Source organism: Entelurus aequoreus, linkage group LG04 (genome assembly GCF_033978785.1).
Source record: "Entelurus aequoreus isolate RoL-2023_Sb linkage group LG04, RoL_Eaeq_v1.1, whole genome shotgun sequence".
Lineage (NCBI taxonomy): Eukaryota > Metazoa > Chordata > Actinopteri > Syngnathiformes > Syngnathidae > Entelurus > Entelurus aequoreus.
Genome location: NC_084734.1, coordinates 28,237,604 through 28,256,184, shown reverse-complemented (window position 1 = coordinate 28,256,184; position 18,581 = coordinate 28,237,604). Strand labels below are relative to the sequence as shown.

The window sequence follows — 18,581 nt, the reverse complement described above, 5'->3', positions numbered from 1 at the left end:
ATTTGTTAAAAAATGTTAGTGGCTAGCTAGTTAAAATGGGATATTGTGATTTCACAAGACTGTCTTAGAAGTGATCATTTGAAAATGTTCAATTTGAAAAATGTGCACTTAGAGAAAATATATAAATAAAGTGTTGCATATTGATATTTATCTGTTTCTATATATATTTATTGTGAGAAATCATTAAGATGATCAGTGTTTCCACAAAGATACATATCATTAATTATTAATAATAACAGAGTTAAAGGTAAATTGAGCAAATTGGCTACTTCTGGCAATTTATTTAAGTGTGTATCTAACTGGTAGCCCTTCGCATTAATCAGTACCCAAGAAGTAGCCCTTGGTTTCAAAAAGGTTGGTGACCCCTGGGTTAAACATTCTATCTCGATCACTTCCACTCCTATTACTTGCAATGCTTAGTTTGTCCAGCAGAGAGCGCTCAGCACTCAACACAACCAATGGAGCGCGCAGCGAAGAACCGGTGTGGGCCATCGAAGAAGAAGTGGACTCAAAGCTGGGATCATAACGGCCTGAGAGAGCGGCGACTTGACGCAGTTAGCGGCGGCCTTCGTGAACCTGCCCGCACTCCGTGATGTAATACTTCGCTCCAACGGACTTTGTATGCTGCTCCTCCAAATCTTTCGGTCGACAAGGTCGCTGTTTGTGAGTTCGGCGAGATAGTCTGCAAAACGCCCCGTAATTATTATTATTTTGACTAACGGGGAGATCATGAGCGCGGCGGAGTAATCCCACGTAAAGTATTATTTTGACACAATGGCGACGGACGCCATCAAGACGTTTGTGGAGACGTGTCATTGTCTCCAGGACCCGCGTTTGGTGGCCAAGTTCCAGCACTTGTGTGGCGTCCGGGGGACGTTTCCGGAAAAACCCAACGACGACGGCGCGTCCACGCGGGGCTGCCCCGGGTTGAGGCAGAGGATCCCGCGGGACGACGTCAGCAACGGGGCGAGCGTGCACGCCAACGGGGTGAAAGGTGACTCTAGGCCCGACGAGACCGCTCGGGCTAAGCCCCTCCGCAGGAACTCTCTCACCGGAGACGTGGGCCAGGAGTTTCTGATCCACAACAAGTTCCTCTTCTATCTGTTCACGTTCGGCACGGAGCTGGGCAACGAGATGTTCTTCATCGTCTTCTTCCCCTTCCTCTTCTGGAACGTCGACGCCCTGGTCAGCCGCAGGCTCATCGTGGTGTGGGCCTGGAATCTGTTCGTGGGACAGTCCACCAAGGACATGGTCCGCTGGTCCCGGCCGGCCTCCCCTCCTGTGGTGAAGGTGGAGGTGTTCTACAACTCGGAGTACAGCATGCCGTCCACGCACGCCATGACTGGGACTGCCATACCCTTCTGTCTCTTCATGCTCACCTATGGACGCTGGCAGGTACTCAAATAACACATTTACCATCATCTTCTAAATCAGGGGTGTCAAACTCTGGCCCGCGGGCCAAATTTGGCCCGCCGTGTAATTTCACTTGGCCCTTGAGGCGATATCAAATTAACACAAGAGCTGGCACGCTGATTATATACAGCGGCGGTGCCGCGGTAACACCGCATTCACCGCTAATTATACTACTAATACTTGCCAACCCTCCCGGGAGACTCCCGTTTATCAGTGCCCCTCCCGAAAATCGTTACGTCCCATTTTCGTCCAGTCCGAGTGCTGGCCCAGTCATATAATATGTGCGGCCTTTGCACGCACACACAAGTGAATGCAACGCATACTTGATCTTCATTGATACAGGTTACACCGAGGGTGTCCATATAAAAAAAACTTTAAAGGCCTACTGAAACCCACTACTACCGACCACGCAGTCTGATAGTTTATATATCAATGATGAAATCTTAACATTGCAACACATGCCAATACGGCTGGGTTAGATTAGTAAAGTGCAATTTTAAATTTCCCGCGAAATATTCTGCTGAAAACGTCTCGGTATGATGACGTTTGCGCGTGACGTCACGGATTGTGCGGACATATTGGGTCAGCATTGTGGCCAGCTATTAAGTCGTCTGTTTTCATCACAAAATTGCACAGTATTCTGGACATCTGTGTTGGTGAACCTTTTGCTATTTGTTTAATGAACAATGAAGACAGCAAAGAAGAAAGCTGTAGGTGGGATCGGTGTATTAGCGGCTGGCTACAGCAACACAACCAGGAGGACTCTGAGTTGGATAGCAGACGCGGTACCGTGAGTACAGTTTTGGCTTCCAAACATTTGATCGCTTGCCCGTACGTTTGTGCCGCTATGTGCATGTCACGTACGTAACTTTGGGGAAATATATGTGCTGTATGAACTTTACGGAGGTGAACGGTACTTTGGGCTGTGGGATTGAGTGTGTTGTGCGTAAGGCTGCAGCTAACGATTATTTTTCTATCTAATAATCTATAGGTTATTTTTTCGATTAATCGGTTAATCTATAGATTATTTTTCGATTAATCTATAGATTATTTTTCCTTTTACCGATTATTTTTTTTATTCAAAATGAAGATGAAAAAATAAATGTAGGCCAGTTTTTTCAAAAGGCATGGCTTTTATTTACAAAAAAAAAAGAAGTATGGCCACTCAGTCAACATTGACAACAACATGACTAAATATTCTGTAACAATGTAAACATTTAAAACTTTTAACATTTAACAAAATTAAAAGTAGCTATTTGCTTTTTAATGTGCAAATATAAAAGTCAACATCCAGTGCAAATCTTAATATTCTGCAATAGTATAAGCATTTCAAAAGTAAAAGTATTGCTTATTTTGCTTTAAAATGTGCAAAAATAAAGATAAACATCCAATACAAAAAAGTGCAAAACGAAATATTCTGTAACAACAGTGTAAACATTTCAACAAAAGTGAAAGTATTGCTTATTTGCTAAAATGTGCAAAAATAAAGATAAACATCCAATACAAAAAAGTGCCCATCTAAATATTCTGGAGCACTGTAAACATTAAGTATTGCTTTTAAAATGTGCAAAATAAACATCCAGTCCAACACAGTACACAATAACCAATTCTACTCATTCCAGTGAGTGTCTAACAGTTGTAATGAAGAAAGGTTAGCATGTCTACATGCTCTGGTTCTTTTCTTGTTTACAATATTCCCAGAGCTGAAAATAGGCGCTCAGAAGGGGTCGATGTGGCTGGAACTGAGAGGTAATTAACCTTCACCTCAAGCCAGGACTGCGAGTGAGCTGAGCTCCAGTTTATATTTCTAGAAGGTCAACGGGCTCATAGTGATGTTACTAGTAGTTGACTGGGAGGTGTTTATTATCATTTGGGGAGAGTCCGCTGCCTGATGCTCACCTGCTAAACACCTATCTGCTCGACGCTGAAGCGCTGACTACATGCGCTCTGAATACGCACTACTGATTGGCTGGTAACGCTCTGAATACGCACTGCTGATTGGCTGATAATGCTTTGTGTGTACCAATCAGATGGTTGTGTGGGTGGGACAATGCTGGGTGCTGAGACAGAGGCAGAAGGAGCAAAGCAGCTTGTTAACACTTTAGCTTAGAAACTCGTTCGGTACACCCCCGTACCGAACCGAAAGCCCCGTACCGAAACGGTTCAATACAAAACACGTACCGTTACACCCCTAGCAGATACAAATGACACATTCATGTTTTTGTGTAATGATGACAACATATACTCGCGCGGACGATTGACTAGTTGATGGTTGATGGTTTTCTTTTCAAATGTTCGTTCATAGCCGTTGTGCTGCTATGATAGGCCATTTCCGCTCGACACAGTGTGCATACAACAACATTATTAGGCCGTTTATTGAAATACTCCCACACTTTTGACGAATTTTGGCGTGCTTTTCCCCCCTTGCTCGCACCGCTCGCATCGTCTGCTTTGATCGTCTGCTTTGCGTTTCGCCATGACGGTAGTGTGACGTAAATATGCGACGCGTCGACGCACAAAAACGGCGTCAACGTATTTACGTAACCGATGACATCGACTACGTCGACGCGTCGTTTCAGCCTTAGTTGTGCGGGTGTTTGATTTATAATGGTGGTTATATGGACGGGAGGGGGGAGGTGTTTGTTATGCAAATTTTTGTTGCATATTAAATATAAGCCTGGTTGTGTTGTGGCTAATAGAGTATATATATGTCTTGTGTTTATTTACTGTTTTAGTCATTCCCAGCTGAATATCAGGTTTCACCCGCCTCTCACAGCATCTTCCCTATCTGAATCGCTTCCACTGCCCTCTAATCCTTCACTCTCACTTTCCTCATCCACAAATCTTTGATCCTCGCTCAAATTAATGGGGTAATCGTCGCTTTCTCTGTCCGAATTGCTCTCGCTGCTGCTGGACATGGTTGTAAACAATGTGCAAATGTAAGGCGCTCCACAACCTGTGACGTCACGCTACTTCCGGTACAGGTAAGGCTTTTTTTATCAGCGACCAAAAGTTGGGAACTTTATCGTCGATGTTCTCTACTAAATCCTTTCAGCTAAAATATGGTAATATCGCGAAATGATCAAGTATGACACACAGAAGGGACCTGCTATACCCGTTTAAAGGCCTACTGAAACCCACTACTACCGACCACGCAGTCTGATAGTTTATATATTAATGATGAAATCTTAACATTGCAACACATGCCAATACGGCCGGGTTAACTTATAAAGTGTAATTTTAAACTTCCCAGGAAACTTCCGCTTGAAAACGTCGCTGTATGATGACGTATGCGCGTGACGTCACAAGGTCTAGGGAAGTGTTTGGACCCAATTCAAATACCTCTGTTTTCTTTGACAAAATTCCACAGTATTCTGGACATCTGTGTTGGTGAATCTTTTGCAATTTGTTTAATGGACAATGGAGACTGCAAATAAGAAAGTTGTAGGTGCGATCGGTGGAGCGGCGGACTACAGCAACACCAACACCAGGAGGTTGTGTTGTGTTTTGAGCAGGATAGCAGACGCACTACAGTAAGTAAGCCCGCCGCTGCATCTAAGTTAGCTTCTGTTTTTTTAGCTTCGCCAAGCTGAATATTATTAATCGTGTATTTACATGTTCATGGTTTAATAGTATTTTTGATCTTATTTCTATCCATCCAGTCAGGGTTTTTTTTAATTTAGTTTCTATCTGCATTTGAGACTGCTATGCTATCACATTGGCTACGTAGCTAGGTTAGCTTCTATTTTTTTAGCTTCGAAAAGCTGAATATTATTAATCGTGTATTTACATGTTCATGGTTTAATAGTATTTTTGATCTTCTGTCTATCCATCCAGTCAGGGTTTTTTTTTATTTAGTTTCTATCTGCATTTGAGACTGCTATGCGCACGTTGGCTACGTAGCTAGGTTAGCTTCTATTTTTTTTAGCTTCGAAAAGCTGAATATTATTAATCGTGTATTTACATGTTCATGGTTTAATAGTATTTTTGATCTTCTGTCTATCCATCCAGTCAGGGTTTTTTTTATTTAGTTTCTATCTGCATTTGAGACTGCTATGCTATCACGTTGGCTACGTAGATAGGTTAGCTTCTATTTTTTTAGCTTCGCAAAGCTGAATATTATTAATCGTGTATTTACATGTTCATGGTTTAATAGTATTTTTGATCTTCTGTCTATCCATCCAGTCAGGGTTTTTTTTAATTTAGTTTCTATCTGCATTTGAGACTGCTATGCTATCACGTTGGCTACTTTGCTAGGTTAGCTTCTATTTTTTTAGCTTCGCAAAGCTGAATATTATTAATCGTGTATTTACATGTTCAGTCACTGTGAATGTCCATTTCGCGTTCTCGACTCTCATTTTCAAGAGGATATAGTATCTGAGGTGGTTTAAAATACAAATCTGTGATCTACAATAGAAAAAGAAGAGAGTGTGGAATCCAATGAGCCAGCTTGTACCTAAGTTACGGTCAGAGCGAAAAAAGATACGTCCATCACTGCCTCTCAAGTCCTTCACTGTAACGTTCCTCATATACGAATCTTTCATCCTCGCTCAAATTAATGGGGTAATCGTCACTTTCTCGGTCCGAATCTCTCTCGCTCCATTGTAAACAATGGGGAATTGTGAGGAATACTAGCTCCTGTGACGTCACGCTACTTCCGGTACAGGCAAGGCTTTTTTTATCAGCGAGCAAAAGTTGCGAACTTTATCTTCGATTTTCTCTACTAAATCCTTTCAGCAAAAATATGGCAATATCGCGAAATGATCAAGTATGACACATAGAATTGATCTGCTATTCCCGTTTAAATTAAAAAAATTCATTTCAGTAGGCCTTTAAATAAGAACATTTCATTTCAGTAGGCCTTTAATACTGTTAGAAATATACGCCACACTGTGAACCCACACCAAGCAAGAATGACAAACACATTTCGGGCATTTTGTAGCGTCCTGGAAAGTTAGTGCTGCAAAGGGTTCTGGGTATTTGTTCTGTTGTGTTTATGTTGTGTTACGGTGCGGATGTTCTCCCGAAATGTGTTTGTCATTCTTGTTTGGTGTGGGTTCACAGTGTGGCGTATATTTCTAACAATGTTAAAGTTGCTTATACGGTCACTCTCAGTGTAAACTGTATCGCTGTTGATGAAGTATGCGTTGCATTCACGTGTGTGTGGTACAGAAGCCACTCATATCTTGTGACTGGGCGGGCACGTTGTTAGAAGGGATGAAAAGCGGATGTGACGACGGCTCGTAGAGAACGTTAAAAGCAGTGCCTGTAAGGCACGCCCCCAAGACTGTAGAATACGAGATATAATGAGTGATGAACACCTTCGTTCGATAATGAAGGTTGCCTCAGCTCAAAGCCTGAGCCCCGACATTAATGAACTAGCATCCAAGAAAAGATGCCAGGTATCTGGCTTGGGCACATCAGATTAGATCAGTGTGTTGCAAACTGAGCAGTTTAAAGTCCTGAATGGTTGGTTTATTCATTGTTATTTTATTTTCAAATGTATTAGCCTGTGGAAAAAGTTAATGTTGATATTTACCTCAGAAGGCTGCAAATAGAAAAGAGGCATTACATTTTTATTTAAATTGTATTTGATATGCCATTGATATTTTATTATTATTTGAAACTCCATCTTGCATGTCACTATAAAGTTATATAAGCTTTGCTTGTTCAATATTTAATGCAAAACTTGTTTGGGTCCCTATTAAAAAGGTTAATTTGTTCAACCTTGCCCCGCGGCTTTGTTCAGTTTTAAATTTTGGCCCACTCTGTATTTGAGTTTGACACTCCTGTTCTAAATGTTAGTGAAGTGTATTTCTGGTCTTGACGTCTGAGACACTTTGCTGGGGCGCTATAGCTCGGTTGGTAAGAGTGGCCGTGCCAGCAACTTGAGGGTTCCAGGTTCGATCCCCGCTTCTGCCAACCTAGTCACTGCCGTTGTGTACTCGGGCAAGACACTTTACCCACCTGCTCCCAGTGCCACCCACACTGGTTTAAAAATGTAACTTAGATATTGGGCTACACAATGTAAAGCGCTTTGAGTCACTAGAGAAAAGCGCTATATAAATATAATTGACTTCACTTCACTGAGCCAAAAGTTGCTTTATTACAAGTGAGTGTCATTTACACAGGACTGCAGTTCCTGGGAGGAGGTCAGGTCAAATATGGAGGACTCCTAACTGGAGAAGCCCAACCATCAGTTTATATATTCCTTCTTTGTCTGTCTGGGTGTGCGCTAAGTCTAAACAGCACCACCTGACCATAAAAGGAGATGTTCGTGTGTAAGTGTCTGGAAAACAAGTGCTTTACGTCATAACTTAAAGGTTGGCGTTTGAACTAGACAGGTAGTCTCTTCTCAAGGATAGGGCTTTTGCACTTTTGCATTCCGAAGTCCCAATTAGGGCCTCCTTTCTAAGAGAAGTGATCCAATTCACCTGTGAATATCAAACTAAGGGGCCTTATCTTATCATGTGCTCAAACTGAAATACCACTATTTACTCAAACTTGAAGGTTTGCTTTCTCCAAGGTGAATATTAGGGCTGGGCGATATGGCCTTTTTTTAATATCTCGATATTTTTAGGCCATATCGCGATACACAATATATCTCGATATTTTGCCCTAGCCTTGAATGAACACTTGATACATATAATCACAACAGTATGATGATTCTATGTGTCTACATTAAAACATTCTTGTCCTTACTGCATTAATATATGCTCATTTTAAACTTTCATGCAGAGAGGGAAATCACAACTAAGTCAATTGACCAACACCGTATTTATTAAACAGTTATAAAGCAGTGGCACAAACATTCATGTCATTTCAAAACAGAAAGTGCAAGATTGTCAGAGACATTTTAAAACAAGCTATGAGTGCACTTTTGTGCATGATGTCCTCAAGATCAAATATTAATCAAAACAACACTAAATTAAAGTGCACTTTTTGTACAGAACGCCACTACAACAGTTTAAAACAAATAAAGTGCACTTCTGTGCATGATGTCACACAAGATATTTCAATAACTGTCAAATAAAAATTAGCTGCATAATAGGAAATCAAATTGTGTACGTCCTTCGCTATGTGGTAGGTTCCGGCGGACGTTATCTCCTTATGTCGTGGACTATTTTTTTCATACGGTGTTGATGTGGAAATGTTTGCCTCTGCATTTTGTTGGTGTGGCAACCGAACGGAGATGTTGACGTGCGGAGTAAGCCCTCTTCATTCTCTAGCAGGTGACTTTTCAAATGATGCCACATATTAGCAGTAATGCTACTTTTTGTAGCAACGCTTTCACCCCACACTTGACAAATTACAGTTGTCTGTTCAACATATTCCCACTTGAAGCCAAATCACTGCCAGACGATGGACCCCGTGCTGTTTTTCTTAGGAATTAATTCTTCCTTCATTTGTTACCAGATTCGCACCTTCTTTCTCTCGTATTACCACTCGCACCACAGCTAACTTTAGCCATGCTTCTACCTCTCTGCTCAGCGAGGGCGTATACGTATGTGACGTATGTAAGAAGGTGCGCTTGTTTATGTCTCTGTGAGAAGGAGAGACAAGAAAGAGTGAGAAGAGCCTGTAATGTAATGCCTGCAGCTAAAAGCAACTGCGTGAGAACGTATACTCAAATATCACGATATAGTAATTTTCTATATCGCACAGACACAAACCCGCGATATATCGAGTATATCGATATATCGCCCAGCCCTAGTGAATATGAACATTCGCCATATGTAGAACATAATATGACTTAATTAATACACTTATTCAGCATAGACGGGTCATTAATGAGTTTTAGAGATTTACAGAAGGGTTGAATAGTGCAAATAATGACCACTATATTACACTCAAAGATGACAATATTAATGTCCACTTTGATTGGCACTGCCCGTGTTTTTAAATTCTTACCAAAGTATATACAATGTAATACAACCATGGAATGTAGTGGCAGATTCTGAGCCCCCCATCCCACCCTAAACCCAACGTCACAGCCCCATAGACACACACACACACTTGGTATGTTTAGACTTAGAGTTCCTTTTACTGTCATTCAAATTTGAACTTTACAGTACAGATAAGAACGAAATTTCGTTGTATTAGCTGGCTTCCTCCCACCTCCAAAGACACGCACCTGGGGATAGGTTGTTTGGCAACACTAAATTGGCCGTAGTGTGTGAATGCGAGTGTGAATGTTGTCTGTCTATCTGTGTTGGCCCAGCAATGAGGTGGCGACTTGTCCAGGGTGTACCCCGCCTTCCGCCCGATTGTAGCTGAGATAGGCTCCAGTGCCCCCCGCAACCCCGAAGGGAATAAGCGGTAGAAAATTGATGGATGGATGGATAGCTCGTTGTAGTGCGGGATAAAAGAGCAATAAGGTGCAGATATAAATAGATTTCTGTACAGATAAATATATTGCACTTTTGCATATGCATCCACGTTTATGGATGTATTGTCTTTATATTCCAGCGAGTTAATCCGTTTTGGGGGGAATTGAGTGGATTATTATGACGCGTTAAAGAGTCTTATGGCCTGAGGGAAGAAGTTGTTACAGAACCTGGAGGTTCTGTTACGAAGGCTGCGGAACCTCTTTCCAGAGTCCAGCAGTGAGAACAGTCCTTGGTGAGAGTGGCAGGAGTCTACAGATTTTCTGAGCCCTGGTCAGGTAGCGGCTTTTTGCGATTTCCTGGATAGGAGGAAGAGGAGTCCTGATGATCTTTTCCGCCGTCCTCACCACTCTCTGCAGAGACTTCCAGTCTGAGGCACTGCATATGCACTAAAACAGGCCTGGGCAATTATTTTGACTATGGGTGCCACATTTAGAGAAAAAAATGTGTCTGGGGGGTATATCTGATTTTTAGAAATAAAGTCTCATTGAAAGCTAAAACGTTATGACAGACCGCCTTAAAAAACAGAATGGAATTTCAGAATGGGATGGAATTAGACACCCAGAATGTACATGAAAATAAAGAATTGGGGATTTACGATATTAACTATGACCAATAAAACACTGAATATTGACAACATATGAACATCACACCCCCTCTCGATCGACGTATTTTACAATTAAGCAAAACGCAACAAAAATGCAACAAACACAGTGAAATATGAACGCGAAGGGTAAAAAAAAACAAAAAAAATACAATCTGATATATTACTACGTTTTAGAACTTTGCTGTAAAAATCTCCTGTCTCTGACACCCGTATTTCAGGCTGACACTGGAAACACTCCCCACCCACACTGCTTGGTGCCTCGTCTGAGCGGCTGTGTACCATTGTAACTAGTACATCATGCAAAAGCGCAGATTCCAACCATTGAAATACTTTGTATAGTTCAATACGTGTAGTCATTTGAAAACATCACTGCACATCATAATGGCAGCTACAGTTTTGATCTTAAAGATCTAAAAAAATATTTTGGGAATGTCAGGCGAGCCAGATTGAAAAGCTCAACGAGCCGCATGCGGCCCCCCGGGCCTTAATTTGCATAGGTCTGCACTAAAAAAAAAAATATTATTGTATGGATTTGGTTGAAACCAGCTTTTTAAAACACATGTAAAAAGCTTAGGCTTGTAAACATCCTTTTTTTAATTTCATAGCTGCCAGATGATTTATGGGCTGATTAAAACAAATTCAATTGATGCGTTCTGGTGTCATTTAATTTTTTTTAAATAAAGTTTGTTTTTTCACATGGGAAATATATTATTAACATATGTCCTATGTGATTAAAACTTCTTAAAGCCACATTTATAAGAAAGGAAAACTGCAACATCTGGTGTACTACGATAACATTTCTCCAGTTACACTGTGATAGTTAACTTTTGTCAGTCAACTTGACCCACTTTTAAAGTCCATCAGGTTTTGAATGTGTGACACATGTTCAAGTCATGAACTTGCTCGATAAGGATCTCGACTGTGCAACAATGGCAGGGGCAGAATACAGAAAAGTTGTTTTTGCCTTTATTTCTGACAATAATAATGCACTTCTGAGCTTGCCGATAAGACAAACCTCTCCATTGAGTGTTCAGCAGCTTTTCACAATGTTCATACACACACACACACACAATGGTGCTGCCACTTCCTGTTTTGTAAAACCAGTGCTGCACATTCTAGTTGGGCTGATGAGGATCTTAAAACCTCATTCATAAAGCAAAATAGTCTAATAGTCATCCTCTTTAGGATTTCACCTGTTCTAAATAAAGATAACATGACAAATGACTCCTATGTGTGGTCAGATAATCTTTCTGATGTTCTTCTGTCACCTAGTACCCTTTCCTCTTTGGTTTTGGTGTGGCCCTCTGCTGGAGCATCCTGGTGTGTGTCAGCAGAGTCTACATGGGAATGCATTCTGTTCTGGTAAGTGTCAGCCATCCTAAAGCTAACCCTTACAAAGGTATTTGGAGTCTAAAGAGCAGCACACAGGCTTGCTATTGACATATTTTAAAGATTAGAGTGTCTGGAAAGTTAAACCAGTTGCTCCAGAATGGGCGCAGTAATCACAATTACTTATCTGATGGACAACATTTTAGCGACGACGGATACTGTATATCACATTTAATACCTGGTAGAGGAGCAAAAAAAAAATCTGCCCTACTGCTACTCATAACTGAATATGTAATCTAATCTACCAGGTTGCAGATAAAACTTTGATTGTGTTGCTTGGAAACAAATCAAATCCAAACATGTTAATCAGTGAAACGTGAGAAAGGGTGACACCTACAGGACACAAAGCAGAAGATGCATACTGTTTTACTTTCTATATCACACTTCTGCATAAACGAAAATGTGTTTTTGTTTCTAATCCCAAGAGGAAATGATCTTTTTGTTTCAAACAAAGTGGGAAGTTAGAACAGAAAGGCAGCTGCACCCGAGGCTCAGAGATAAACCTCTTCACACACTTAAAAAAAACATGAAAAACAAAATAAAAATGTTTTGAAATCCAAATGAACGTTTTCTGCTGCTTCTTTTTGTTTTTGTTTTTTGTATCAGAAGCACAACTAAGCCACATGTGAGGGCTTTTAAAGGAGAACTGCACTTTAAAAAAAAAAGTGCCTACTGGGCAGGGCCGGCCCGTGGCGTAGGCCGTATAGGCAAATGCTAAGGGCGCCGTCCACCAGGGGGCGCCATGCCAGTGCCACAAATGTTGGAGAAAAAAAAAAAAAAAAAAGTTGGTACTATTATTTATAAATACAAAAAATAATCCCACGTTAATTAAAATGCAAAGTAAAGCCTATTTAATAGAAATATTATTTGTTACAACATTACGCCCATCCCCCCGCACGGTGCGCCCCCTACCTTCCCGTATCATGACTCTTACCACATCAAAAAATCAACACAAGATGTCAAAACGGCCAAAACTGTCAGGTGCCCGGGGAAGAAAAAATAGAAAAGAAGAGGAGGAGAAACGAGAAAAAGACAGAGGTAGCAGGTAGGTAACGTTAGCCTACATGAAATAATTTGTCTGTTACAGAATGTGATAGTAACCTGGCTTTTTAGCATTAAGCTAATGTTACATGATTCGGCAATTGCTAATCAATAAATAGCTAGTTCTGTTTTAACGTCGGGTTAATATTGTGGAGGGGGCTAAATTGTTATGGAAAATAATAATGTTAACATTAGGTAATTACAGTACTCCCACCTTACATTCCTCAGGGACATTTATGTATTAGATCTTTTAAGCAGGTGTTTTTTGTTTACATTGTTATTGCCTTCTGGTTAGCTAATGTTTGCCCTGCAGGTAATAGTCACTTTTCCACCCCTTTATATAATAGGTATAGTTGTAAGCCTAGTTGTTAAAGTGCACATCTTTAATGTTAATTAAGCAATATCACATGAGAGGGAATGCTGTTTTTTAATTTGAGCACTGCTGTGATTCGGTTAAAGATCATCATAACATAACATTCTCATATAATATGTTAATTTGCTTTCTTTAAGTAAAAAAAAAAGGTCAAAGACAAAGCTATTCGATTTCTTGTGAGTATATACACTTCACTGCTGATGTGGGGGGGGCGCCACCTAAAATCTTGCCTAGGGCGCCAGATTGGTTAGGGCCAGGCCTGCTACTGGGTATTCATTATGAGAGACAAGAAGACAAAGTAATTTTTTTAATGCATTCTAACTCAAAAAGAAATATCTGCTGACAATGTAATCAATTGGAGGTCCTCTATTTCACCCATAAAGCCGTTTAAAGAACCATCCAAAAAACGCCAACAATACTTGATTTACATTTTGTGACCAGAATATTAACCAAGTATTAGTGATATTGTTATTATAAGCGCTAGCGCAGACACACTATTTATGGTGGTGCCACGATCACACAGAGCTAACTACCTTGTGCTGCTATATTGACATCATCGGCTGGTGAGGTGTCTCCTCACCTTGGAGCTTGTGAATGTTTATTATAGATCATAAATAATGCCTCTCACCTTGATAGTAGAAGGATGAGGACATAATCCGACTATTTGGTCAATTTTGCTGCCAATCCAGAAATGGCGAGCCCCCTTTTTTCTTTGTGAGGATTATGATGGTTCTTCATCTAAACGGGAATATATCAACATCCTATCAATCGGCATCCCAGTGACAGCAGACATTGTACAGTAAGTGTTTTTTAATTGTGTTTGTTGGCTCTCATAAAGTCTGCAGTGAGTAATAATCATCGATGTTGTTGAAGCAAAAAGCGAATGTCGTTATGCGTTTGTGAAATTAATGCACCGCAGTATGCTTAAGATTAGCAAAATATTAAATACATTGTTTATACTTACAGACTGTATATAAAACATTGATGAAGGTGTTTGGATGGTTTTTAAGTGCTTTCCCATAGACTCCATCGTAAGCAGACTTTTGCTCACATTTATTTACCAGTTAGAATGCATAAAAAAAGATAAAACGTGTGCTTGTCTTGCATAAGGATTGTAAATGAAAGGCAACTTTTTTTTTTTTAAAGCGCAGTTCGCCTTTAAATGGAATTAGTAGCCCACAGCAGCCCCGTTGAGAAGAGTGCTCTCATGTTAGTTTCTAAAAGTGCCCAATAAGACCAGGAAAAGTTGCTATATTTGTTGTTTGGCGTTTTAAAAAAAAGACTAGTCCCCCAGAGTGGTCTGAATGCCTGCTAAATATAGCGACAAAGTGTGTAAAGTGTGTATAAGAAGTAGAGTTATGCCATCTACTGTGCGGCGTTGTAATGACAGGTTATCACAGACTCATTATAATGTGTTCATGAGCAAGGGCTAACAGGTAGCGCCAAATCTTTCTGTGACAATCCAAATGTATTCATGGCGGGCCGCAACAACTGTGGGGAAAACAGTAATATATCTACAAGTGCAAAGAGGCAGAAAATGTCAGCTAAACTTCTCACGGAAATGTACTAATTTGTTGTTTCGTTATTTGGGCGTTTCCTATTGGAATTGATTCAATTGTTTTCTTTTTTTCCTGTTTATTATGAAAAGTCCTTTTTTAAGGTAGTATTTTTTTCACAGAATAACCTCATGATTCGATTCAGAGCTACGATTCGATTACAAATCGATTATTGATGCATCTTTTATGTACAAAACCCGAAACCAGTGAAGTTGCCACGTTGTGTAATTCGTAAATAAAAACAGAATACAATGATTTGCAAATCCTTTTCAACTCATATTCAATTAATATACTACAAAGACAAGATATTTAATGTTCGAACTAAGAAATTTATTTTTTATTTTGCAAATAATCAACTTAGACAGGCAGCAACACATTGCAAAAAAGTTGTCAGACGCATTTTTACCAATGTATTACATGGCCTTTCCTTTTAACAACACTCCGTAAACGTTTGGGAACTGAGGAGACCAATTTTTTAACCTCTAAATGAGCTTATATTTGCAAAAAATAACATTTTCCCAGTTTGAACATTAAGTATCTTGTCTTTGCAGTCCATTCAATTGAATATAAGTTGAAAAGGATTTGCAAATCATTGTATTCTGTTTTTATTTACCATTTACACAACGTGCCAACTTCACTGGTTTTGAGGTTTGTATATTGATGCAATTTTACATTTCTTTTTTTGTGTCACTAAATAAGCGTTTATCACTTCCAACTTTAAAAAATTGTGCATTTGTCATAAGAAACAGTTAAATTACTTCCCACATTTATTAAATTAATGAAAATGTGTGCAAAACTTGAACATAAATGCCCTATAATAAAGGAGCTGGTCGGATCTCTCAGTGAGATGGCTCGCTGCAGTCAGCCCAATTTTAGAACTGCCTGCTTTACTTTATTTACAATAACTAAATCGATTATTGATGTTTACTAATCAATTGTATAATCGTCCATGTCCGAAATCCGATGCATTTAAAAATCGATTATTTCCCCCACTTCTAGTGTACGTAAAAAAATGTATCAAATGCATAGACAAAATGCAATTGTGTATTAATTACACGAGGGGAATTCTTGTACTTAATATTCACATACTATTCACGGTTACAAGCAGCCCTCTGAGGGCAGTCTCAACTGCTGTGTGGACACCTCCTTTTAGATCAGGTGTGTCAAACTCATTTTCATTGAACGCCAAATCGCAGTTATGGTTGCCCTCAGAGGGCCGTTTATAACAACAAGTAACATATGAATATATATATATGTGTATATATATATATATATATATATATATATATATATATATATATAGTTTTTATTTTTTTATTTTTTTTATTTTTATTTTAAAAAACTTTTTTTTTTTTTACATATGCTGAAGAAAAAAAATATTTAAATTTTACATCAAAAACTGGGAGTTCAGTTACCAGAATGTTACAGTAAAAGCAGTAGGTTTTTTTAACAGCATATAAAAAAAAACTTAATAAATGGAATGGAAAAACAATACCCCTGTTTTTGGCTGTAAAATTCAAGCAACAGAGCTGCCATGTGGTTTTTTTTTTATCGTAAAATCTTGTTTTAATGTTTTGTTTTTTTATGTTTTAGTGTCTTACTCTATATGGAAAAAAAACGGTACCAAAGTTGATTTTACCTCAGTCGGCGGAATTTACCGGTAAAATCTATTGTAAATTTTACAGTCTACAATTTGATTGATAATTTGTTTTGAAATCATAAGTCAAGCAGATATTTAAGTATAGTATTTATCTTTATTTAAACAAAAAATATTTTTGGAATACATGATAATATAATCTTTAGATTTTGATAACATTTAATTTTAAAAGATATGCAATTGAATGCAGTACATGATTTTTAATATCAAAAGGGAAAGAACAAATATATTTAGTAAGAAAATATTAAGCATTTTATTAAATTATATATTATTTCCAGGCTTTCGCGGGCCACATAAAATAATGTGGTGGGCCAGTTTTGGCCCCCGGGCCTTGAGTTTGACACCTGTGTTCTAGATTAATCCTAATTCAGTATGTTCCTGTAAATTATCATATATTGCTGTTTGTATATCACATACTAACATAGGGAACTGTGACCAGTTGTTTCTTTTTGACAGAAGCCAATATGTCATGTAAAGGTGGATTGAGACTTATTGATATGCTACATTTACCACACAGGGCAACCTCAATTCAGTTTTAATTTTAGGCATATACATTATATCATATTTATATTTTGAGTTATCCTTTATCCAAAAACCTTGTAAATTACTTCAACAAACTTGTTTTATGGTAGTCTCTTCTGGCAGAAAACAAGTAGGACCTGAATTAACTGCACCCTCTGCTGGTTGCCACCAAGAGCACAACCTTGATCCTAACTTTGTTTATATGAAGTTTTACATCCTATGAAATGCGTACGGTTTTAAACTGAATACGTGTACCATTGCAGGAGGTGATCACTGGCTTCCTGTACAGCCTCCTCATTCTGGCCTTCTTTCACCAAGTTTTGGACAAGATTGACGACTTCTATATGGACGGCGCATACGCTCCACTAGTTATCATCTTGTCCCACGTGAGCCTTGGACTCGTGGCCTTCTCCCTGGACTCCTGGAGCACCTCCCGTGGAGACACGGCCCAGGCGCTGGGCACCGGGGCCGGCACCGCCCTGGCCACCTACGCCAACTACCAGTTGGGACTGCTGGCAGACCCCCCGCTGTCATCGCTGCCGTTTGCCTTGCCGCCGCTCGGCGTGGGCTTGGTGGCTCGCTCCCTGCTCCGCTTCGCCATCGGTGTGGGCGTCATTCTGATCACAAGGATGGTCATGAAAGCGGTCACTATCCCTTTCCTCTGTCGACTGTTGGGGCTGCCCGCGGAGGACGTGAGACAAGCAAGGCAGCACATGGAGGTGGAGCTGCCGTACCGTTACATCGTCTACAGTGTTGTTGGTTTTACGTGCGTATGTGTGGTGCCTCTCCTCTTCAGGATCGTGAACCTGGCATGAGTGTTGCATGTAAACAGCCATGCACTGCTGAAAACCAGGGTGAATTCTATCACCTCCACAGAAACTAGAGATATTCTATATTTTCCCATGAAGACCAAAAATTAGGTGACCCAAATACAACAGTTTGCATGAATAGTTTAAGCTAGACCGTTTTCCCCTCTTTAAAGTGCATTATATTTTTTCTGGTTGCTAAAATTTCTTGTAACAATGCTGCAGTTTATGAACAAGCTGCTGGAATTTAAAAATGCACTATTAACTTCCTCTTAACAGTTTTTAAAGGCACAAGCACATGATAACACACTGGAGAAGAAGGAAGGAAGCCAGAAAAATGGCAGATTTTTAATCTTTCATGGAGTATTACAATATATAATTTATCACCTGGAATCAATCAAATGTTTAGTTTTTATTTCCATTTTATATTAATTTCTAAGGGATCTTTTGTATTTGAAACGCCATCCTTGTACTCTGAAAAATGAACCAAACAATCGTGTCAGTGTTATATTAGTTCTTGTTTGATGCTATTAATCTGTGCAAAAGTATATTTTAAGTGTTGTGTAATTGTCAGGGCTCCACGTTCACTGCTCAAGTCTATACTTGAGGCACCGCCATTATTTGTCTGCATTACGCCATGTTAATATATCTCTGCTTCCATTTTCTGTATATTACCCTGGTCTTTGACTGTGAAGTCTTTGAAACTGGCGTACAGTATTTTTGATGGACTCTGCCATCTTGATTAAGATGTAAAAAAAAGTTTATAACAGGACATTTTAAGTTTCTTGCACTAAAGTGTATTAAAATCTTACGCTCCTTTACTATTGTCT

At 39.6% G+C, this 18,581-nt stretch overlaps 1 protein-coding gene across 1 annotated transcript; it reads left to right on the top strand.

The window, feature by feature from the left end:
* The first annotated feature begins 491 nt into the window (after positions 1-491).
* LOC133648432 (sphingosine-1-phosphate phosphatase 1-like) lies at positions 492-18,572 on the top strand. The gene is made up of 3 exons (XM_062044515.1): positions 492-1,395; positions 11,680-11,769; positions 17,209-18,572. Exons 1-3 carry the CDS (start codon positions 775-777, stop codon positions 17,758-17,760), a joined length of 1,263 nt encoding a protein of 420 aa, XP_061900499.1. The 5' UTR covers positions 492-774; the 3' UTR covers positions 17,761-18,572.
* Positions 18,573-18,581: the final 9 nt, after the last annotated feature.

What these genes read in the sequence shown, in the direction of transcription:
- LOC133648432 (XM_062044515.1), top strand. Translation starts at nt 775, where the DNA reads ATGGCGACGGACGCCATCAAGACGTTTGTGGAGACGTGTCATTGTCTC. An exon ending in TCACCTATGGACGCTGGCAG is followed by an intron (nt 1,396 to 11,679) that starts GTACTCAAATAA and finishes TCTGTCACCTAG; the next exon opens with TACCCTTTCCTCTTTGGTTT. An exon ending in TGGGAATGCATTCTGTTCTG is followed by an intron (nt 11,770 to 17,208) that starts GTAAGTGTCAGC and finishes GTACCATTGCAG; the next exon opens with GAGGTGATCACTGGCTTCCT.